Below are 24,910 nucleotides of genomic sequence, written 5' to 3' on the forward strand. Positions count from 1 at the left end.
ATAAAGACATGGTTGGATGAGTCTGGTGTGGAAAAAAACCCACAATAAAATAGAATAAAAATAAAAAGTGCCATAATGTTTACATTTCAGAATTCCTTTATTTATCGCAGAGGGGAAATTCTTTAATTCAATTTCTAACTAACTAAACATATGAGGGGCTTGTTTTGAAGCACAAGTTTTGTTTTAAATGGCTTAATATCCACTAAATCGATGTCAAACTGCCTTTACTTGATTTAGGGGTATCAAATGAGGACCCAGTGACCAAAGCTGCATATCCTGTTTGGAGAGAGCTAAAAGGAATAAAAACGTCAGAGAGAGAGGGGGAAAGAGAGAGAACACAGATGAGTCCCTCTCTACGCTGCACAGTGTGACAGCACACTGAAATTTCTCATCAACCACATTCAGCTATTCTCAAGACTTATCAAAGTTCAGTAATGCTGAGGTAAATATAATAATGTTTCGTCACAACTGTGAGGGGACAAGATTAGGTCAGAGCGACGCAACATCAGAGCCATAGTTGGTAGTCTTGTTGGGTTTGACACAGAGGCTGCATGTGTTTAGGACCATCAGCTCTGTCAGAGCTTTTGGTTCTGAAAACACACTTAACCACCACAGAGTGTGCCCAGACACATGGTCAGCTTAGAGGTGGCTGAATGGTAACTATTACTGTGCTAATACAAAACAAACTCAAGTTGCTGTGCTCAAATACTCAACACACACATAAATCTTCCAACTGTGCTCAGTGAAGAAAATCAATGCGAGAGACTAGGACAAGAAACAAACTACAAAAGCCACATTAAAATGCATGTAGTCAGTGCACTGTAGGGCTTTTAGGAAAAAACAGAAAGCAGCTGGTACGTGCTGTTACAAGCCTACAACATTCACAAAAAATTTAGTTGATCTTGCCTCTTAAGGTTCAGCTAAAACTGTGTGAAAAGTGTATGCATGTTAAAAAAAAGGAAGAAAGCAAAAACAGAGGAGGCCATGCCCTTAGCTTTCCACACTGGAAGCTTCGTGCTTTGCTCAGGATGTTTTTAAATCTTACAACTGCCCCTGGTGGCAACAGTGTCTCTGACTGTCAACTCAAAGCATTTACACATTCTGCTGGTCACAGCAACTGCAGCTACTCAAAACACTTGTTTTTCCATTTCATCTGCTTCAGTCGGATGTAAAGAAAAAAGACCCTCATTATATCACTGTTATAAATGAGCAACAATCAGGTTACCCTCCAGTTCAGTTTAATACTACATATTATATGTGATGAGTACTATTAAATTGAATTGGAGCTGGATCAGGGCAGTTTTTTCTCACTAACATGCATCATCCCCTGACTGGAATCATCCCCCTCCTATTCCGTGTGTCTCTGTGCGTGTCTTTTTGCTTCCTGTGTTCTCTGCTGCATGGCATCAGAGACAGCAGCAACACTGCAATAAAAATAATCTATATACATATATAAATATTAAAACAAACAAGCTAGATCTATGTATGGTAATGCCTCTGGCCAGAGCAGAATAAAACCACCAATGAAGACAAATAATCAGTATTTCATATGTCCCCCGGGGCCAGTCTAAGCTCCTGATTGGACAAAGGACAAATTAGTCATCATAATCCTTTCAACATTATTATACATGACTTTGTGTTTCCCTAAAAAGATACGGACACGTGTGTTAGTACTGTTTCAAAGAAGGGGAAGTCGAGGGGAAGGCATGACACTGAATAGACTTCTAATAATACATATGGCTGAATGAAAAATGAGAAAACATGTGACATACATAGCAAAATAAACAGAAGGATTACATGGGAAATGGTGCATATCTTCCATACCTTTGCACTTCACTGGCAATTACAGTAGCAGAGTTTATACAATGTGCACTTGTTCTAATTAATTTTATTCTTAGCATTATCCAGCTCTGATCTGCACAGGTGGTGGTGTTCCATGTACGTATGTATGAATCCAAGCAGCATGCTAATCATTCAGTGGTGTGCACACTTTAAGCCCCTGTGGGTATAGAGACAGACCCCAGCAGTCACACCACTGAGGTATGGAACATACACATGGCACGAACAGGAGAAGCCATTGCAATTATGATGAATAATGAACTGGAGCAGGAGATGGGGAGCATGGGTTGAGTGATCTTAACTTATTTATCAACATTGTGTGACTGACACTGCTGATTTGTAAGGATTCTGATGTGAGACTTTTGATTGTTTTTAACCAATTTAATTCTAAGTTTTGTTCAAATGTCCTAATGTCACAAAATCCTTATAGACTTTACCGATCAACTATCATTGATCGGTAAAGGCTCCAGTGTGATTTGATGAATTATATGATGAATATTAAAAATATGAGAAGGAGGCAACAGAGTTGAAGACCCATTCTCTAGCAGCGCACAGCTGTCAATCATTACATTAAACCCATCAAACAACCAAATAAAACCAAAACTATCAGAAAAGTGAACACTTGAACATACATCTACTCTTTGATAAGAATTTATTAGACGTGTACTTTGAGTTTTTTGTTTAGTCTTTGTCCCCTCTGCTAACACCGAGGGAGATAGAGCTACGACCTCTACGACCCTTATCCTGAAAACAAAAGCCCATTGCTCAGAAGGCTTGTTCTGAAAATACACTTACATTTCCTTGAAATTACTTTGTCCATAATATCTAAGTCTATTTGGGCATCATATGGGCATAAGGATAATAAACACTTGGTTAACTTTGTGAAACAGCTGCAATTTGGTTAGGTTTAAGCATCAGAAACACTTGGTTAGGTTTAGAAAAAGATTATGGTTTGGATTGAAATCAGTATGTTAGTCATATCAGTTATGTTGGTGATGACAGAGTGTGTATTTTCGATGGCAAATGGGTTTACGGTCTAACTGAATTACTGGGATTTTGGAATATTGACCTGATGGAACAATGGCCAAGTCATACCAAGGTGAAACGAACCACCTTGTTCAGGTGTTTAATGTGGGTCTATTGTTTTTGTCGACAATGAGCTAGCTACTAATGTTTTAACTATGCTCATCCATTTCATACCTCCCCATAAGCTTAAAGAATGATAGCAAGGGAAATTTATCCTTCAGACAGCACATCTCCATGGACCTGTTGCCATTTTACAGGGGCACGTTGCCTGTGAAGGGGCGATGCCTTAAAGGCTTAGGGAACAAATGCCTACTCTGCAAGATATGCACATATTCTTAGGTAGTCATCCAGAAAATCCCCCCTGCCAAAAGGTGAGCATACACTTTATACCTCTCTCTGTGTGCAAATTATAACAAGCAGAAAAAATCCTTTGTAAATATTGTAACTGAAGGAATACAAATGAGGAAAATATTCACTTAATTCACAGTAGATAGCTGTAATTCACCAGAGGTATGTGCCAATAGTAACTGTTTTTATTTTAAAAGTTCATTCCTAGACTTATAAATCAGTGTTTGTGAGCATTTCACAGCTAGTGAGTGAAGACATTTTTGTTGGTGGAATTTCAAAGAGCTGTTTTAAGGTTCAAACTTTTTTTTATGCTTAAAGCAACTACGCAAACAAATTCTGCAAGCTCCCTACATCCATTTTCTATACCGCTTATCCGTCAGGGTTGTGGGGGAGCTGGAGCCTATCCCAGCTGACTACGGGCGAGAGGCGGGGTTCACCCTGGACTGGTCGCCAGTCAATCGCAGGGCCAACACACAAAGACAAACAACCACACACTCTCACACTCACACCTAGGGGCAATGTAGAGTAGCCAATTAACCTAATGTGCATGTTTTTGGTATTGTGGGAGGAAGCCGGAGAACCCGGAGAAAACCCACGCAAGCACAGGGAGAACATGCAAACTCCACATAGAAGGGCCCAGACCGGGATTCGAACCTGGAACCCTCTTGTTATGAGGCGACAGTGCTAACCACTGCACCACCCCTGCAAGCTCCCTCCATCTCAGCAAATTTAAAAAAAAAACGCAGCAGAACACTGCATAGGACAGCCACTGTTTAGGGCACGGCCATGTAGCTATGTAGTGTGTGACACAGGAAGTCAGAGTACACCAATCACAATAACTCTGACAGAGAGACAGAGTGAACTGAGCTCAGTGTAGCAGGAACAGCCAACTGATAGTGAGATCTAACCAGCCATGAGCAGCTGCTGTCAGACCTTCTGTGTCACAGCTGGAAACCCAGAGCTTTGACAGCCCCTAAAGTATATTTATGGCCCTTTGTAAAAGTTTCTGTGTCATACCTGTGTTTTACCTGACCTAGTGTCTCAGAGAGGCTGAGGAGTTGTGTGTGTGTGTGTGTGTGTCTGTTGGAAGTGTCAGTAGTGTATGTAGCCTGCAGCCTGGGATCATCACCAAATGAAAGAATGCGGTATGGTGGTGCTTCTATAGTTGTCAAAAGCACAAGTTAGAGGGTTGATTAACATATATGATATACTTAAAAATGAGCAATCCAACTGGTCACTGGGACGCCACTCTTTTCTTTGTCAGCACTGGCCATGCGCGGATCAGGATGATTTAATGGCATGTTGAGTCATTTTCAACCCATGAAATGCAGATTTTTATAAATTTGTCAGTATTAATACTGGCATTGATATGTTTAGAACAGTCATAGAAGTTAGTTTAGTCCTCTAAGGTTAGAACAAGATATAGGTTCAGTTTAGGTTGAGCATTTAATTACGGTGGCTAAGGTTGGAGTATGAGGCTAGGAATGTGTGTCTGTGTGTGTAGTGTACTTACAGCTCTCCAGTTGCATGATACAGGTCTGAACATCCATGGGAAAGTTTTTTAGATCCATGGGACATGACAGAGTTAATGTTAGTCTGAAAGTGAGGAGAGAGGAGAGAATAAAGCATTCATGATTTGAGTACAGTGACAAGGTTTTAAGTAATTTCAAAATGTCATACACAGTTGCAGTATCAAAATCCTGTGCTTATCTATATATTAATGCAGCACAGAATGGGAAATCTTTGAGTCTCCAAAACAGGACAAAATCTCTTTGTGGTCTTGCTTTTTAACTATGAACAGGTTAGTTAAGTTTACTCCACATTATTTATTTTAAACTGTGCATTATGTTGGGAGCAAGGACACTGTTAGTTTATGCACTGTACATTAAAAAAAGAATTATATCAGAAGATATTGTAAAATTAGTTAAGTAAAAATACATTTTTCATTCACAGATAATGGTTCCTCCAAATCTTCTTTCCAGCTATACTGTGGGTGGGTCCACTGTACTACTCTAGCCATGCAAATGCTATTGAATACATGGTCTTACAGCCTCTCAGATATGACTGAACACACAGTTGTAACACAGTATTGGCCTATGGCAGCCCTCTCCCATCCTTATCACCAACCAGCTGAAAAGGGCCTGCCCAACACTTACCTTATAGAATACAAAACATTCCCATTCTTAAATATCCTGAGCAGTTTGTTGTCAGTAGTGACTTCGTGAAAGTGGGCCCCCTTCTCATTCGCAAAGAACAGATCTGGTTTCCATATAGAGTCTAACATAGAGGGGTCCAAGTCCAGAGAGTCATCTGGGTATTCAGCATAGGCAAGCCTGGGATCATTCCATTGCTGACGGAGGAAGATATTCACACGGTAGTCCTACACACACACAGAATCACATGAATTGGTTACACAAAGAGAAATTCTTAAGAACCTGAAGTAACTGGTTGATTACTTAACCACTTACATAACACATTTGCATGATGAACCAAGTTTGGCTCAGTACATTTTGGATTATGGATGAGTTTCTACATCTATGAACATATCTGAATTAATTTCAGACTGGATAAATATAGTTATAACTGGTTAGATATAACAGTGGATGACACCATATTTTCAAATAACTTAAGTTTTTACCTCACCTTGGTCAAATATAATATATTCCTACTACAACCACACTGAGTGGCAAACTATCCAACCATTTATCTACTGCCTTTAGTGGTCTATTTAAACCATGTACCCATATCTTTTTTGCTAATTATTTATTTATCCAAACCATTTTTTTTTTCAAATTGGTTGAGATACTCTACAGTATTCAATTGGAGTAGCTCAACCAGTGAAGTACCATTGGTTGGGAATCACTGTGTTAGACGATTCATTCATGATACATAGGTGAGAAATATAGCTTTTGGGCCAGAGAAGCAGATACCTATGTTCATGTCACGTTTGTGAGCCACAGGACTGTTATACAGAGTTTTCTTTTGTACACAAAAGGTGATGAATAGCGTCATGCGCTCAAGTTGCTTATTGTTTGCCTTAAGTAAGCAAATCATAGTCCCATTATTAGAACCGATAATAGTATTTACAGGAAAGGTGCAGAGAATGCCATCTTTTGGCACATCTCTGCTTTTGGCCAAAATATCTTATATTCAAAATCAGCAGTCTCTTTCCAAACCTACATAAAATCATGGTATTATTTTCCCACAGCAACTTACTAAAGCCTCCATCTGATTTAAATGGTATTTTACAAACCATATTTGATCCCAACACCATATTTAAGAGCGGTTCAATCAACAGGAATATACTGACAATCAAACCATCTGCCCAGCTGCTTTAACCTGTTAAATGGTAGAGGAGATAAACCTGGCTTAAGTGGGGGAGGGGAAGGGGACGCATAGATCAGGAATGTCATCATACGTGGTCTCAGGTTCCTTTAAGTGGAGCAGAAAATGCTTTGGGGAAAATTTGGGTCATTTCTTTGTTTTTGAATGATTTAAATAGTACAGGAACAAAAGCAGTGTAAGCATCTGGGGGTTGTGTGTGTGTGTGTGTGTTGGAGGTGGGGGGTGGGGTGTGGCAGTCTTAAACTGGTCCCCTGATAGTTAACTGAGTGTCCTGATGCCAGTATCACTCCGTTGCATCGCAAGTTCTTCTCCCTAGAAAATTCCCAGAATGCACTATAAAAGACAGTGAGCATCTCTGCTCACAATGCTCACTGACTGGAAGTGACATCACTACTCTTCCACTTCACTACACTTCCAACAGAGCCAGAGTCACCACACGGTGAACACAGATGGGGCTAATGAAATTAAACAAGGGTTAGTTTGATTTAGTTTGATTTAGGTGTGACAGTAATACTAACTGTTGCTGATGCTTTTGGCCTACATGAGTCAAATACGCAATTTTTATTTCATGAGCTAAGTCTTCTCTGCACTTACAATGACAAGCCTCCCCTTGAGAAGCAGTGTAACAAACTGAATTTACAAATGTGTTAATACAGTTATCTAACTGTTTACACTTTAGTTTTCATTACCACTTACACCATAAAGAGAACAAACATGTAATTATCATTGCTGCCTATGAATCATGTAACAAATTCATCAGTGTCCCAGTGTTCACTGATGCTCAAACCTTAACAGAGCTGGAAATACCACTCACTGTACAGGGATTGCCTGCCTGCCTGGGGTTATCCTGAATGCGCGTACCTACACATGTGATTTCTGTTGGCCAGTAAAGAGGCTTACATTTGACCTATTCAGTTATCAGTTATTTCTGGTGATGTCTCTGTTACCAGTGTCTGGGCACAGATTTAAATATGCCGTCCTTCCTCTTACTGGCAACTGTGCTACCAGCCAGAAGGCTATTCTAATTTGCATTTTGATATATGGAAAAGAACTGAAAAAAAAATAGAGCAGAGTCTATTCAGATGTAGTAAGTGAATGCGAAAGTGATTTCCAGCTTGGTTTAGGAGACATCAAGCCATTCAATCAAGCAAAAGGAGAGCAAACAGTGCACTGACATGCACAGACCAGAACAACCAGAACTGTCCCATGCTCCTTCTCCACTGTGATATTGGTGGACGTTACCAGTAAGTGTCACAAACCATTATTTTCATTACAGACATTACATTGTTTAATCTATAAAATACCTGAAAATTGTGAAAAATGTTCTTCAAAATTTCCCTGAACCCAAAGGCTCCATTTGTCCAACCAACAATCCCAAAAAGACTTGTCATTTACTGTGATAAAAGAAGCAGCAGCAAATGCTTGCATTAATGCAGATGGAACCAGGAAATGTCTGATATTTTTGCTTGAAAAATGACTTAAACCATTAATCAATTTCAAAATAGCTGGCAACTAATTTTCTTTTAATTATGAACCCTTACATATTTAAATATGTTTTCTATCTTGAAGTTGAGCCTTCAATTTGCCCATATCTGCTTATGGAACCTGAACTGTAACTGCATTAATCAATATTTTTATATTAACATTGGATCAAATCAAATCAAACAACTGTCATGAGAGGCTGCATATAGAGAAGAGCCCACAGAGAATGATCTTCTCATTAACTTCACTCTCACAAATGAACAAATTTTCATAGAAAAAAATACATTACATTAAGTCTGGCCCAGCACAAAAACAAACAGTTTGTGATTAGGGATACAGTATGTGCGATTAGTTGACTACTTTAAATGTTGCTATCTTCAGCAGTCAGCACCAGAAACACTAGTTGGTAATTAGACTATTAATTATTATGGCTCTTTTCTAGAACTAAATGTATGTAGGACATTGGTACAGTAGGTGTTGATGTTGTGCTTTGGTTCACTTACACTACAGGTAGGAACTTCCACTTGGGCAATAGGTGTTGCTGGATTTAGGAGCAGAAATAGTTCTTTGAGTGTTATGCTAGGCGAATGTTTTGTTGTTGTTTTGGTGAAATGTTTAGCTGTATGGAGAGTTACGGACAAAGGTCATGGATGCTTGTATGCAGTACGCTGAGGAACATTAACGATGAGCAAGTAATAGTACTGGTCGGACTCTGTTATTTCACTGTTAAGTGGTGCCACAGCACATCAGGTATTAATCTGTTAGGTGAGACTGAATTCCATCTGTTTGCCAGAAACAACTCCATAATGAAGGCTGTTTTGTGCTGTGGCAGCTGAAAATGGAAACAGGAAACTGTTTGCTAACAATCTAATGTTCATTAACAGTCCGTTTGTTACTGTTTGTTATATCAGTATTGTATGTATCCCCCCCAAAAAAAAGCAAACAAAAAACAAAATCATGTCCATCATGTATCATGTCTCCCTGTGTAGCCAGGAAAACTAAACACTGCCCACACACACTAACACAGAATGGATTAAGAGGGATGGAGAGATTGAGTGAACAAATGAAAAAAAGAGTCTAACAGTAGTAAATCTGTTTAACATAGATAGCGTGTACAGCCCAGAGAGAGCCAACCTGGCTCTAAGCCCTCTGTGTGTGTTGTGTGTGTGTGTGTATGTACTGTATCTGTGACACTGGGCATTCAAAAATTAACTCTGAATCAATCCTCCTCTTTGTTTTTCTCCACTCGCTCAATAACAATGAAACAAAACAGAGTATAGAATCAGCGTTATAAACAATATATTGCCATTAGAAAGTTCTTTGAGGCACATGTGTGCAACACCACTACAAAATATGGTCCATAATGTACCTTCTCATAATGTATATGTGCTTAACTTAAGCTCGGAAAAACAAAAGGGATTAAAATGAATTTAAGTGATTATAGTTCACATTACAAGATCCATTCATGCATTTTCCCCAGCCTAAATGTAACTATCACAGAAATTCAGAAATCTGCCTTCATGTGTCTCATTATCACTGTTTCATTCAACTTCAGGAGGAAGATCTTAGTGAGAGCTGGGCTCTTTACCATCGATACTATCGACATGCAGTCTTTATTTCACTGGTGAAACTGTGCGTTAGGAAGCACAGCATGCAGTCGTATTAAGTGCTGAGCAGTGGGAGGAAAGTCAAACAAGTATCAGCCACCTGGAGGTGAGTGGGCGTTACAGATCCACATCCTACTCTGACCTCAATAGTTTTCTGAGGCAGTTAAGTCAACAAACACATAAACACATCTCAACAATCTATCCTTCAGGTAATCCATTCACTAATAAAAAATAAACAGAGAGCAACAATTCAAACTGTCTAACACATTACAGATTTTTCTGACACTGTATCCATCCATCTATTATTTACACCCTCCCTGTTGTCGATGTCTATCAGCAGTTAGACTTCCGTCGTGTCAGTAAAACATATTTAAAATGTGTTGTTGATGTGCTGAGGTTATGTCACTGTGCTCTCTTGTTTGTCAGAGGAAAAGAGGAGTGGGTAGATGGAAAGACAGATGGTGAGAAGAGAGAAAGGTCTTAATCCTAATGTGACATATGGCCCCTGTATCTACGTATCTCAGGGTGCTCCTCTCTCTTCAGCTCACATAAACTATATATCATGACCTCTGCATATGCACTCTGCATTAGGCCCCTCACTCTGCGCACTCCTCATACTGACTGTTTTTAAAATATCCCTTCAAGAGCACCAAAAACACAACAAGCTTCTTCAATTAATGGCTTGTTTAAGGTACTAATCATAAAAAATGCTTTTAAGTACAGGTGACAAAGTCAAAACAAAAAAATGTCCTTGCTTATGTTAGGTTTTACAGACAGACTCAAAAAAAAAGACGTCACAGCGGGCCATGATGACACATTCACAAAACTGGAACACACACACACACAAACACAAACACACACATACTGTCATGAAAAATGTATCTGAGTCCAATACATAATAAAAGTTAAGTGAAAGGAATATTGTACATTCTGAAATACGACAGCTTGGCAGGCAAACACACCAACACACACACATACACACACAGACATACAAATGGCGTATCTGTCAGAACATGTCCCAGTGGTGCAGAAAGCACTTAGACCTTGTCGCTTCAATCATCCATCCACTCGTCCATCCATCCATCTTTAGAGAGGGCTTGACTGATCACAAGCAGCTCTGCTCTGCTAATTATGCAAGAGACAGAGAGTGAAGTGGTGTCGCAGTGTGGTGAAGCATCACAAACGTCTTCAATCATTACTGACTCACCGGCACACGTAAATCTATCCCACAATCAGTTTTGGCTCATGGGGGGCAATTCTCAGCTGCCAGTAGCAACTGTTTCGTTCTTTAAGCCAACAAGACTAACACCCTGTCAACACAGGCTGCATTCAGGCACAGAAATGTGTTTTGGTGATGCTCAGAGCCAAATACACAATCGCTGTAGCTTTGCATGTAAAACTGAGGAAAACAGACTTGAAGGGTAAAAATAAGCTTCAGGTCATACATATAGCATGAGCTAAAGCCAGAACCCCTTTCTGTGTCATGTTATGTTAACATGACTGTAAACACGTTAAGACCAGCTTGTGGCCCCTAAAAACTGAGATGTTTATCTGAAGTCATGAGATGATAAATCAGATATATAGGCACAGCAAATCTCACATCTTTAAAATGAATGGAGAGTATGAACATGTTTAACCAGCACCTTATTTGGGCTTTGCTCATGCTCACGTAATATTTCAATTACATTAGGTTCAAGGGAATTATTAGTATGCATTATATATATATATAACTTCCTGTCCTTGCTGATGATTAGGCATTAGCTGCAAGTGTCAATGGGTGACATCCTTAGTCGTATTCATACATACACGGCATCCCACGGATGCAGTTCACACATATAGCTCATCCTCACGGATGAGCTATATGTGTGAACTGTACTGTGTGTGATATTAACAGCACTTTGCCCCGTTCCATAGCACAAAGTCTGTGTTATGTCTGCTTGAGGAGAACTGCGGCACATTCATAGAAAGAAAGAGCGGGAATATTGTTGACACTAATGACGTTGCATGGGGCTTGTTACCGCTTCAGCTTCAGCTTTAGCATTCCCGTATATTGTTTTCCATTCTTTAGCTATTATTGCTGATATGCTCAAAAACATTATTTGTATCAATGCAAAAGCACTCAACATTATGGATGCCCGATGTCCTACTGCAAACTCTAACCAGGCACCACCCCTCACGGAAACCAGTCGGTGAAAACTTGCTTGAGACATGCAGTCTCTTGTGCTACATGTACAGTATGAATGCCCACACCTGTTTGTCTGGACGTTGTCTGCAGCTCATATTATAAAATGACAAAGAATCGCAGCTTCTCTTAATCCACCATTATGGATTGTGGATTCTGTAACTCACATACACACACTGAAATTTCTATTTTTGTTCGTCCCATCGTTTGCCCCTTGTTGGTGGTTTCCTAAGTTGGGACAGCTTGCAGCTCTCCTAAATCCTTGTGGAGATGAGGTGAATTTCACAGTCTATGAAAGATGTTAAAATGCTTTTAGTCCTTTGCCAGGAGCTCAGAACAAATATGTGTCACAAACAATTTTACAACATTTCTGCTAATCTAATGGCAACATACCATTAAAGCCATAAAAATCGTGACCCATGTCTATGTACTTGTGTACGTCTACGTGTGTGTGTGTGTGTGTGTGTGTGTGTGTGTGTGTGTGTGTGTGTGCATAGTATCAATGAAGGCAGATGTGTGCAGCCTGGGCTGACTGTCATGTCACTTTAAAGTATTTGCTGTCAGAGTCGATAAAAGTCTTCACTGCACATCTGCTATTCCTGTCTGCTTGTCTGTCTCTTTTGATTTCTATCTCTGTCTACTTCCCTCTGACACTATTTCTGCTTGTCAGTGTGCCATCCCGTCTGGTCGCAGTTTGAAGCATTTCTTTACTCCTCATGCAAATTATTTGCCCTTCATGTATTTGCTACAATCTACCTCTAACACTACATTTTACAATTGTAAAAGAATAAGTGATATTATATTAAATAATTTTACAAAATGTTTAGTGTGGCGGGCTGTGCATTTGGTACCTGGGCCTTCAGTGGGGACACACCTGACTTAGTCCACCTCTTGATACAACCACTATCACGTCACAAGTATTTAAAAAAAAACAAACATCGATACTAGCCAAAAGCCCAATATGACAAGATGTGGCATTAGAGAGAAGAATTTTGCGTGTTGAGGATAATTACCAACAAGAAACACAGTTAAGACAACTCCATGCCTCTACACTACAACTACAACCATGCCATGTACATCATCCGAAGCAGTTCAGAACTGCTAGTTGCACTTGGCTGTGACTTTTGCTCTGACCGACCAATCAGAGGATGGAAAAATGCCAGCTAGCTGGCCCTAGGAAGCATCACAGCGAGGATTCTGAAATCTGATTGGTAAAAGAAACAGTCAATGGCTAATATAGTGTAAATTGTGCGGGCTAGCACTACTGATTCTGAAGGCTTTGGGCAGATTAGACTGACATGGCAACACATAGAGGCTGAAATCTGACTGGACAAAAAAACATCCACATACACGTACTGGAAGCAGTGCAGCCGAGAGACATGATACGACATGAAGAGAATAAATTGTTGGGAATAAATTAATATTCACTGATTAATATCAATTTCATGAAACAAATATTAGAATTTAAGTTGTAAATGTAGTTCAGTGCTTCTGATAGTGTTTAGGCCAGCAGAGAAGGCCTTGCTGGCCCTGAAGGCCCGCCACTGGTCAAAAGACATAATACATTTCGACATTAAAATGTCTAAAAAAGTCTGGACCTTTGTTATATGTTTTATTGAATTATATCGAATATTTCCAACAATGTTCAAAACCAGAGAACTCTGTAAGCTAATGGTATATTTCACTTGGACACCTGTCACTACACCAATTGGCCATAACATTTTTACCAGCTGCCTAATATCGAATACTGATTGGTCCCCCTTTTTCCACCAAAACAGAATTGACTCGTCGAGGCGTGGACTCCACTAGACCTCTGAAGGTTTCTTGAAATCCAATCCAATTGATTCTTGAAATCCTGTTAATTGTGAGGTGGGGTCTCCATGGATTGAACTGTTTTTACTGTGTCCATGAAGGGGTGTACTTAGTCAGCAACAATGTTTAGGTAGGTGGTACGTGTCAAAGTAACATCCACATGAATGACAGTACCAACATAACCCACCCACTGCAAAGTGCCATTGCAACAAGATAATCAATGTTATTCACTTCACCTGTCAGTGGTAATAATATCTTTGCTGACTGGTTTAACTTCCAGGAGAGAGTCACAGAGAAGTTGGTGAACGTAACTGAACAAAACATGAATAAAACTTTAAAACATTAACTTGTCTATGAACAATTCTGCATGAGTCACATCAGATGGATTGTCATCGGCAGTGGTGGTTGATTAACAATGACCGACTGATCCCACAGTACTTACATCTTTCTTTTCTTTTCTACTTTGACAGAGAGACAGCGTGGCAGAAACTACATAACATACATTTAAAAAACATGGATGTTATTCTTCTGTTGACTAATCTCACCAGCCATTGTAGCCTGGTGGACATTTTACTACCAAAGACAGAAATGTTGCCTTATAATATCTTTACTATCTGCACATGGTCATCAAGCTTAAAGCTTCTGTATTTAATGAACTGGCAGGACTGAGCATCTTGACAAGGACAAATGTACTTAGTTTAAAATACACAGTAGGTTTGTTTGTGCAGAAAGCGCTTCTCAGTAACAATAAAAGTTATGCTACTTTTCACATTAGTTATTTTATGTATACAATAGTTTATGTAAATGTGTGTTAATTTATTGTTGTTTCATGTAGCTTCTGTTGCTTACCATAGTGGTTTCTGCAATGGAGCCAAAGCTGTTGATGAAAATGTTACAGGAAACATTGACTGGAGGACCTACAGATAGAGAGAGCAAGACAGAATGATTACAGTAGATGGATATAATACAAATTATAAAATGTATTTTTAAAAGACAGACTAACAAGTTGCTCAAATATTTCAAAGATGGTTTCTTTGAAGCTGTTTTGAAGTGTACTTTCTACCCTCCAGCATTCAAAAAAGTCTTGGTATAGCCTTGGGGGATGCACAGCACATTTATAGTGTTGAGCAGTTACACATTCATGCAGAACGGATAACTTCAAATCACACCATTGGACTCTGACAAAGTAAATACATAAAATCTTAGAATCCTGCTAGCCCATCGAGAAAATACTTCTTTTAAAGCTTCTTGATTGGGCATTATTGATCCCTACCCCCACCTAGGTAAAATTTATAAAAATATTCTAAAAATACACAAAAAAAATGTTCATAAACAGATTCCCTTCCATTCTGAATTATTATTTTAGTTTTTTAATTAATTAATTCATTTTTTTATTGTAGTTTTCATTTATTTTATTAATATATAAGTTGAATTACATTGTCCTGCTTTTTGTTTTTTTTTAGGTTTTCCTGTTTCATTGTTTGTAATGGCAGAGATTAGGGATGAAATGTATGCCTTGGTACATGAAGATTTTTGGTTGCAAATAAATAACTGGACTTGATCAAACTGTGCCTCACTAGTCTGTATTCCCTGTATTTCTGTTACGCAATCCTTTAGGTTTCAGTACAATGAAAGTAGATAACTCAATCTCAATAATGTTCAAGAGGACTGGCATATCTGATTACTGAAAATCTGTAACTCTCCTTGGGTTTTAAGAAAAACCCAAAACACATAATGTTCCATGGATTTGGTATAAAGTTTAGATGACGAAAGGCACTAAGATCAACAGCAGTTATGATAATATGATAAAATATTTTTGTGGCAGTGGATTGGATTTTCTCTGTTTGCCTGAGGAAGGAGACAGCAGCAGGTGGAACAGTGCTGCAGTCACAGCTGTAGGTATTTGATAATCAGTAATCATATTTGTTCATCTCCCCTGCTGTGAGGATGGAGCTGTGTGCCTCCTTACTGTGCATGCTAACAACTTCATCTAGAGTTGAGATGTGAAGTGGCCAGAGCTTTAGCTAGAGTTGTTTGTTTGATTCAAGTCTTGAATAAATCCATAAGACCTTGTAAATATGGTGAAAGACATAACATGATCATGGTGATAATTTGGTACATTACGTTTCTGGTATATGGGTATCTGTCTATCTCTATGCTGTCTCTCAAACACTATTAAGTGGAGTCAGTGGAGTTAAACAATATCATTATTTTGCTGCTGCACAATTTATCAATGTTATTGTGGACAGTGTCTGAAATGACACACATAAATAGCTAGGCACATACCTTTAAAGTTTGGTCTTATCCTGGCGTCATATCCAGATGTCCGCCCCATCAGTTTGTCCAGAAAATCAGAGGGAGACATTGGGGCCTGCCGTGTCCTTGCAGCATTGTCCACCTCCTTACACTGACCCACACTGTCAGAGAAAAACACACACAACACAATTAATCGTCTGTGACATTTTCACAGCAGGATGTGTATTTTGCTACTCTTCTTGTCAACTGATGTAAAGCACCATAGTGAGTCAATTTACACCCTGAGAATAAAATGCAACTTTAGAGTCTGAAGTTTCTGACCAAGTATTTCAACTTTTTGATTTTGGTACACAAAATTGCATTAGTGAGCCATCATCACAGTGCTGACCTTTGTGGGAATGAGGGAAATCATAGCAGTAGTGCAAATTAGAGGAAGCTGTGATGTAACATCCAATTTTATTCACCCCTTCTCTACCATAGTATATGCTGCTGAGCAGCAGAGGCACGTTTTCTGTGGAGAAAGATGTGACGTTGGGATTTAAATGATGTAAAGCACAACCCTGGGATGGCAATTTATGAAAGGATAGTTTTGTCTTTTGTCTTCCATCACCCATCATATCAAGCCCTGATGTTGGTAATCATGACAGGAGGAATGTCCTGGGGGATAATACTGATCCCATGTGAATCATGAATCTGGACTTAAATTTGGACAGAAGAGACAAGAGAGGGAAAAGAGAGGGAAGACTAAGCAAATAAAGGCACCATTCCAGGCACTGTGTGTCTGTTTCATGTAGCTTTGCTTTAGTTTATCCTGACTGCTTTCTCCTCCCTAATGTGTTGCACCTGTGTCTTATTGTCTTGTCTATTTAGTCCTCATCTTCACAGTCACATTTGTCAGTTCGTTGTATTTGTACTTGCTTTTGCTTCATGCCGTTGTTTCTCTCCATGCCAGAATTTACTTGTCTCATCATGCCATGTTATCTGTGGAGATTCTCAGTCATCCAGGTCATATTCACACAAAGAGTTGAAGCAAGGCATCTGGACTGTGTAGATATGCCATGCCATGTTTTTGTCGCCACAGTTTTTATGATCCCATGCCACAGTAAGTGTGAGCCTTTTGAGTTTTGCTGATATTACTTTGTGACTCTGCATCGGGGTTCAGCCCTTTGCGTCAGAGACGCTTTTCTGACTACAGCAAAGCCTCTTTTTTTTAACTATATGATGTAGAACATGTGTGGTTTGTCCTTTCACGTCTGAGTCTTATATGTTTGGGTGTTATGAGATATGTTTCAAGAGCTGAGGCTCATTCGAGTAAGATGATTAAGGATTTCTTTATACTTTGCCAGTGAGCCAATTCCCTGAACGTTCTCTAATCTTTTAGGTTAATACTGTTTACAATGATAGTTTACTTGTTGTGCTACAAAGGTTGCCTGTGCTCTTCTCTGGGAGTAGCATCTACATGCCAAGGTAAAGCTTGGTGATCGTGTCACTACATTTGTGTGTTTGTCATTTGGGACAAGAGGGAACATATCCAAAAATAACTCTCTCTCACTGCCAGGGTGATACTGCTAAACACACACACACACACACACACACACACACACACACACACACACACACACATCATTTAGCCCACGCAAGTGCAGTTTCAGGATCATCAACCTTTACTTTGGCATTTGGATGTAGCTAGCATTCACCCTGCTGGGAGGAGCCTCATACAATCTCAAGAATTGTGTTTACCATCACTTGATTACTCATTTAACCTCTTCTAAACATGCACTCACGCTGACAGCAAGAGACAAAGCGTCCCATACTCATTCATTTCCAATGAGCTCTGGGATTTGAAGAGCGACAGAGAGAAGAGCGACAGCTGGAGACAGGATCTTTGAGACAGGAGAAAGTCATGCAGAGTTCAGCTATAAGCAAAGGAGCAGTTATGGCCAATAAAAAGGTCAACATGTTCACATGTTCTAATAGTTTTCTGCTCAATAAACTACCCTAAATAAACAACCCTTTTAGTCAGTCTGTTCCTGTCAATCACATAAAACAAGAAAATGTATATAATCTGACCATGATCATCATTGTTAGAATCACGCATTTTCAATTTTGCCATAACAACAGGTGAATAGAAACAGATGGAATAATCATAAATGCCATATTTTAATCTTGTTTTCGGAACACAGGTTTGACTGGCTTTAGAGGGCATCTCTTTGTGCTTGCTTCTTCTGCAATGATTTAATGACATCAGACTGAAGAATTAACACACAGGTATCACCAAACGGCTGATCTGTCACGCAGTACAGACTACATCAATATTTATTTGAGAAATGTACTTCCATTGGACAAAAATAAACTCTTTGCAGACAAATACAAAAAATCTCTGTATCTTTTTTGTTTTTTGAAGTGAAATTTGGCTTCCATCCAGATTTTTCTAATTAAACAAATTCGGAAAATTAGTAGCACACAGGCAAAAAATTAACAGAAATAGACAATTAAATCCCAGTGATTTGCATGACAAATAATTCATGCCCAAATTTCACGACTGTGATGCACAAGTTGCAGCCTAGAGTAAGCTAGAGCATAAATCATTACAGGCATCAACTTAGCATCCCTGGAAACAAAGCTATCGTGATTAGCAAGAAAATATCTTCGTATAGTATAAACTCAAACGTAAATCTGTTCTCATTGTCCTGTCACACTTCAGCACCATCTAGCTTGGCAGTGGTACAATCTCTCATGATGCTCTTGGCCAGAGAGTGCTGACAGAAGTGCGCCACTGGGAGTCGAGTGTAGCTTCCTGGCTGGCGCCACGAACACGCACACACATACACACTGTCTCATGTTTGTACAAGTCTGCCCATAGATATGGATGTTTCTGCTAGGAAGTGTGTGAGTCATGCTCAGCATCATGTATGGGTATGTGTGTGCTCACGTTTCTCTCTCTGAGACTGTGTTTCTACTCGTCTGTGGAGGCAGGTGCTGCTGAAGCCTGATGCTGGCTCAGCTCTATTGCCATTGATTCTTAATGATTTTGCTGACCCATCTTCAGTCTTTAAAAGTCACTTTTGTGCATTCCTGTGCATCTGAAGAACTGCACAGATTAGGAAAGATAGTCTGAGATGGGATCTTAACAACAGAGTATGCTGTGTTGTTCTTTTTCACACTTCTTAGGCTTTTCAAGAAGTTGATTACACAACTTAATACACATCACAACAATTGTAGTGTGAACACAGCAGTCACAGTGAGCCGAGCCAGGAGCTCCCGGGTAACAGGTAAATGCCATGCTTTGACTTCTGGCTCAAGTCCCTCCCTGCCACCATGATGTGGTACACCGCCTGCATTACTGCTACTACTACTCAGTTTTGTTCTCACTTGTGGTAAATATTCATGAATTCCTTCACTTGGGGAAGCAGCCTACTCCCAGCCCTGAGGGAGCAATACGACAGAGAACTTTCTCTTTTTTTAAAACATTTTCAATTCAACAATTCATGCAAAGATCAAATTTTTTTTTTGTCTCCTACAACAGGGAGCTAAAGTGAGACTGGAACATCTGGGTTCTTCTCCAGGAATAAGAAAACCACATTCAAAATCCCACTCACATTTGTAACAAATGTGATAATATAAAATCCAGTTTTGTTGCAGAGATTTTCTCAAACAGGATGCTGTGTGGCTTGCTTCATGTGTTTCAAATAGGACAGTAATTATTTTCCAGGAAATCTAATTTATCTAATTAATCTAATTTACTAAATTTATGTTTTTATCTGCCTTTAATGCTATTTCCCATTTTGCAGGCTAAACATCGCAGTTCAACAGAAGCAGCAAGTCCATGAGTAAGTTCAGGTGTCTTGGCTGGCACAGACATGTCTGTAGTAACAGGAGGACAGAGAGGAGCAAAATGAATGCTGGATTTTGGACAGCAGAGATTAAAGCTAATGATTTTGATAGGCACACTTTAGAAGAGGGCTCTGTTGGTTGTAGAGGAAACAAGTTATGATAGCATAACTAAATGCACTGCTGCACTTGCAAATTTTCACAGGAGCTGATGGTTGCTCATAAGCTAAATATTGTTTAACTTTATTCAAATTTAGAGGATTTCGATTACTAATACTGAATGCTGCAGTGGATGCTGATTTGTCTTAGAATATTGAAAGCAAACCCCAGGGTCACGCTTCTTTTTTTTTTCCAGAAAGACTAAATGTGTGGAGTCTGAGAGTAAGTCTATGAGGAGCAGAGGCTGGTGGAACAGAGGATATAGCATGACATAATAACTTCAAGTCTATGCAGCTGATCTCCATTATCGACTTCAAAATGTGAAAAAAAAAGAAATTTTAAATATTTAGTTGCCCACTCGACTGTGAGGAGGTATATGATATCAGCAGTTGTACATGTTCAGAAACACCACTTTAGTCTGTCAGTCTTACCATGCTGTGTTTTCTTTGGACACTCATGCAGAGATGTCAGCATCTTAACTCAGCTGCTAAGCTGCTTTGCTTGCTGTAGAGCTACCTCTCCCCATCTTTTCTTCCCTCTCTCTCTTCTCCATTTCTTCTCCTCTTCTCTGTGTCCCCTCCCTCTTCTATACTCTGCTCGTTTGAAACATGACAGAACAATACGAAGCAATGTAGAGCGACACAGCATAAGATCCAGTCCTTATCAATAATGGATGAGCTTTGAATCTACAACTACCAGCTCTCTCACACACAAAGGCCACTTAAAGGGGAGAGATGAATATATTTAATGTATTTTTTTCTTTCATGTTTTAATCTGCTGCCACTACTACAGTTACTACTAGTAGTAGCAGTAGTACAAGAATAATAACGCATTCATTGGTGGTTTCTAAGTGGAGGTGAAGTGGGCACAGTTTTTTTGTCAAGAGCTTGCAATAACAACAATAATATAACTAAAAATACAATGCGGGGAAAATGAAATGTTTCCATCTCATTACAGTTTAGGACAAAAGTCATTGAGCATACAAGGGATTCAGAAGTTTTTTTTTCATCTAAAGCTGAGTGACAGTGGGCTGTGCTTTCTGTTGTGCTGGCACATTACAACTGTTGTGTGGATTAAGCCGGAGCCAAATGTGTCACACTTAAATTTGCATCCTGTGTGTGGTTGTGAGTGCAGTGTTGGCAGTTGAACAACATTTCATTTTTACATTCAGAGAATTGCGAAATGAAAGAAACAACAAACATGCGTACTTCAACTTCAAAAGGCAATCAACTCACATATATGAACACACACATACACGCACAACAGCCTGCAATATACTTTGCAAATCCCATGTACAGGGCATAAAGCAAGCAAAAACAGATAATAAAACACCTTATTAAAGTAAATACAAAGCTCACTTGATATAACCAAATGACCTTCAGATCGTTACATTCAAGGGTCGAGTTCTCTAATTCCAGCACCATTCTAAAAATGTACTCCAAAACATCTGCACTAACAGACCAGAAATGACAATAAATGCACGGTGAAGTTCACAAGTTGAGATGATCTGAGACTGTTCTAAATCTTAAGTCTCATCTATTAAAGGCAGCCAGGGGCAGACGCTGCTGGCAACAGGAAGAACCCATGACAAACACATGAGATCCATACCATGTATGACTTATGGATCCCTGTGCTCACAACAAAATGCTCAGTACTTGCTAGGGTTTCAGTTCAGTAAATTCTAGGTATCTAGATAATGTTACCTCACTGACAATTAGGATATTTACTCCTGCATTAACTCCATAGATTAAAATGACCAAAGCTTGCACCACAACATAAAAATGAGCATTCAACACCCACACACTGGCCATTCTTAGTGACCGTGTACATTGGACAAGAAGCAAGAATCTGCACACAGGGAGGCTACAAATCCGCAGAACAAAATAATGTCAGTGAGAGTTAGGGGTGTGTGGGTGACACAAGAATTAGTGGCTTTTAATATCTTAACGTCCTCTGTCTGAACACTGAAGATGTTTCCTTTCTTAGCAAAAGTAAATATAATTTCTCCGAACTTTACTGTGATAAGGCAATACAGACTCACACATCCCAGAGGATGCAGCATCAGCATTCATCTGAATATATACACAACATATCACCTGCTCTCTGCAACTAAGATGCTAAAAAGCCCAACCCTGTCTGGGAGAGGTCTGGTATGAAGTGCTGACAGAATTATTTATAACTAGCTCTCTGATTATGCAATAAAACATCCCCATGAAGCCAACATGAAGAGACAGAGAGAGGAGGCCTTTTTCATCTGGCCATAGTGAGTGTGCCTAGGAGACCTTGGTTTATCCCTACCATTATGTAACATCCTATCTCTATCAGCACGACAACAAGCATGCAGGAAAGTAAAATGCCCAAGAATCCATTATTCTATTGTGTGATCTGTGGATGAGTGTGAGCTAAATGTATCACAGGAGTGTTCAACAATCGTTAGAAAGGAATAAAAACAATCCCAGGACATCAGCAGACACATCCTCTTATCATCTGCTGAGATTGCACCACAGTTCAAGAAGCTTTTATCTACAGACTCGATATTTATCTTTTTTTGGGCTGAAAGTTTCCACAGTTTACATTAATAGTACGCAACATGCAAGCGGTAAGGATATCAAAAATCATACAACATACTATGTGGATATATTCTGTCATATATCATTAAAACCTCCAAAGGATAAGGAAGGATGGATGGATATTAGAAATAGCAAAACTATAAGTACAACGCTTTTGTTTTTGCTCCCAGTTTCCACAAGTTGAATCAAAAGATCACAGACATTTTTTAATGCACACAAAAAAGAACTTATTTCTCATGGACATTTTGGAGTGGTGGATATTTTATTGTGACCCGTCCAAGGCACACCTGCTCAATAATCATGTTGATTAATTAGCATCTTGATATGATGCACCTGACAGGTGGATGTAATGTTTTCACAAAGAAAAAGCTGAGTAACATTTTAACAAATCTGTGGTGATTTCAGAAAAATTGTACATATCCATATGCACACTATATAACAGTTTATTATCACATAAGACCAAAAACAGCAAATCCTCCCATTTTGGCAGCTGGATGTAATGAATATTTTGCATTTTTGCTTGGTAAAAAGACTTCAGAGATCAATTCATTATTAGGATAGTTGACTTCATTTGTGAATAATTATTCTGTCATCAACTGATTAATTGACTAATCATTTAATCTCCAGATAGTTGAAGTTCATTATTATGCAAGTAAGCTTCTGTATAAGTGATGCACTGTATGAGCAGAAAAAGGTTCATTTAGGTTCTAGGGTGAAAGAATTTTCTATGTCTTCTATTTCGGTGCCATTGAAAACTTTAGAGAACAAACTAGCAGGAAAAAAAAATAGATCGTCTGGAGGCCTAAGCAGTGGCATCAAAAAAAATAAAAAAGAAGAATGGCAGATGCGATTAGTCATGTAAGTTCTGAGAACCACCAGCTGGAAGAAATTCAGAAAAAAGTGGTATGATTTTAAAAGGGATGCCAGAAAGTGCATTAGCACACAAAAGCAGACCCAATGGTGCTGGAGGAGGAGGAGGAGGAGGAGGAGGAGACCAGAGGGACACCAGCACTTTGAGAGACACTGCTGCTGGGTCAACTGTCGCACACTGGACTGTTGACAACACACACACACACACACACACACACACACACCCACCCACATGTGGAGCGTCTACACACGAGGCACAATATGCTCGAATCGAGACATTTCAGTACAACGAAGCGCTCACCTGAAGTGGATGTCCACCTAAATTACAAAATATCATATTTTCTCACACATTCCTCTCAGAGCGTGCAGGTAATTCTCTTGTCTCAGGTTCTGAGATCTATCGCTGTCCATATACAGTACAATAAAGAAAATTTAAGGAATTTTAACTGGAATTTTTAAAAAAGCACCAGCAGTAAAGTTCCTTTCTGCATCCACTTCACTGTGGACAGGATTCATGGGAAATATGTGGCGTGTAATGCAACATGCTGAGTTCTTTTTAAGATCTTGATGCAGACTTTAAATTGAGTTTGGGTGAGTGAGCATGGACAAAAAAAGACGCCGATTTTTGGGGAAAGAAAACATTAATTTTGCAGGGCCAATACATGGTTTTATATACATTTTCCAGTCTAGTTATTGAACACACAAGACTCTAAGGAGGGAATCAGCCATAATTTGATACATTAGAATGTTGACGATGAGTAAACAGAGTTTACTTGAAGAAAATGTGTTGCATAAATAAATGACATGTGGGTGCATGTGAGATTTATATTTTGACATGGGAATTGTATGTGACTGTCTTGGATCGGATTGGCTACATGTGGAAACAAATGGTGACACATGAAATCACATGAAATTTGTTTCACATGTGAACTGGACATTTTGATGAGATTTTCACATATTGCACACACATGAGGAAATAACATTTTCGCATGTGAATTACATATGCCATTGCCTTTTTACATGTGTGGATTCCAATTTACACATGCGGAAACCTTCTGGTTTTCTGTGTGAACGTACTACAGAAGACAATACTTCCAACCTGTTATGCCCTTGATATTTTCACTGTCACTCTATCATCTGCTGTGACTCTCGTCTCCAGGCCAACAGCGCTCGTTACACTGTCAGCCTGTTGTTGCAACTAAATCCAACTGTAGGTTTACAAATAATTTAGTAATGTGTAACGCCAACACTTAATTTCAAGCCTTGCAGAAGTAAAAATGTTCCTCTGTAAAGTTGAAAAGACGTGGAGGAAGACCTAACAGAACAACATCTATTCGGCCTGGATAATGTCTTTTCATGTTCTAAGCTCTAGCCAAAGACAACGACCAAAGTGGGCCCGTTACTGATGTTCAGCTTAAAATATGAATGGATGTCTGGGCTCTGCTTCACCAAAACACAACTTAATTAGGGCATTCGCCGGTGACTCGTCATTTTGGCTCTTCTGTGTCAGTGACAATGCAATGCTCAGCGAGAAAACAGTCATCAGCTGGTGCACTGACATAACCACAATTTCCAGTCACTGC

At 39.3% G+C, this 24,910-nt stretch overlaps 1 protein-coding gene across 8 annotated transcripts in view; it reads right to left on the reverse strand.

Annotated features, from left to right (window-relative positions):
• Positions 1–24,910, reverse strand: part of glra3 (glycine receptor, alpha 3) — a 48,519-nt gene that overhangs the window by 14,365 nt on the left and 9,244 nt on the right. For all 8 annotated transcript variants that reach the window (XR_006844410.1, XR_006844403.1, XR_006844405.1 and 5 more), the window contains exons 2-5: positions 15,928–16,058; positions 14,491–14,558; positions 5,370–5,593; positions 4,727–4,809 (exon numbers count right to left, since the gene is read on the reverse strand). Coding sequence is in view for 3 of the 8 variants with exons in the window: in XM_046400850.1 (XP_046256806.1) it covers positions 4,727–4,809; positions 5,370–5,593; positions 14,491–14,558; positions 15,928–16,058 (506 nt within the window). In the remaining 5 variants the exon portion in view is untranslated. The remainder of the gene's footprint in view (positions 1–4,726; positions 4,810–5,369; positions 5,594–14,490; positions 14,559–15,927; positions 16,059–24,910) is intronic.

The sequence above is a fragment of the Scatophagus argus genome, chromosome 2 (assembly GCF_020382885.2).
Source record: "Scatophagus argus isolate fScaArg1 chromosome 2, fScaArg1.pri, whole genome shotgun sequence".
NCBI lineage: Eukaryota > Metazoa > Chordata > Actinopteri > Scatophagidae > Scatophagus > Scatophagus argus.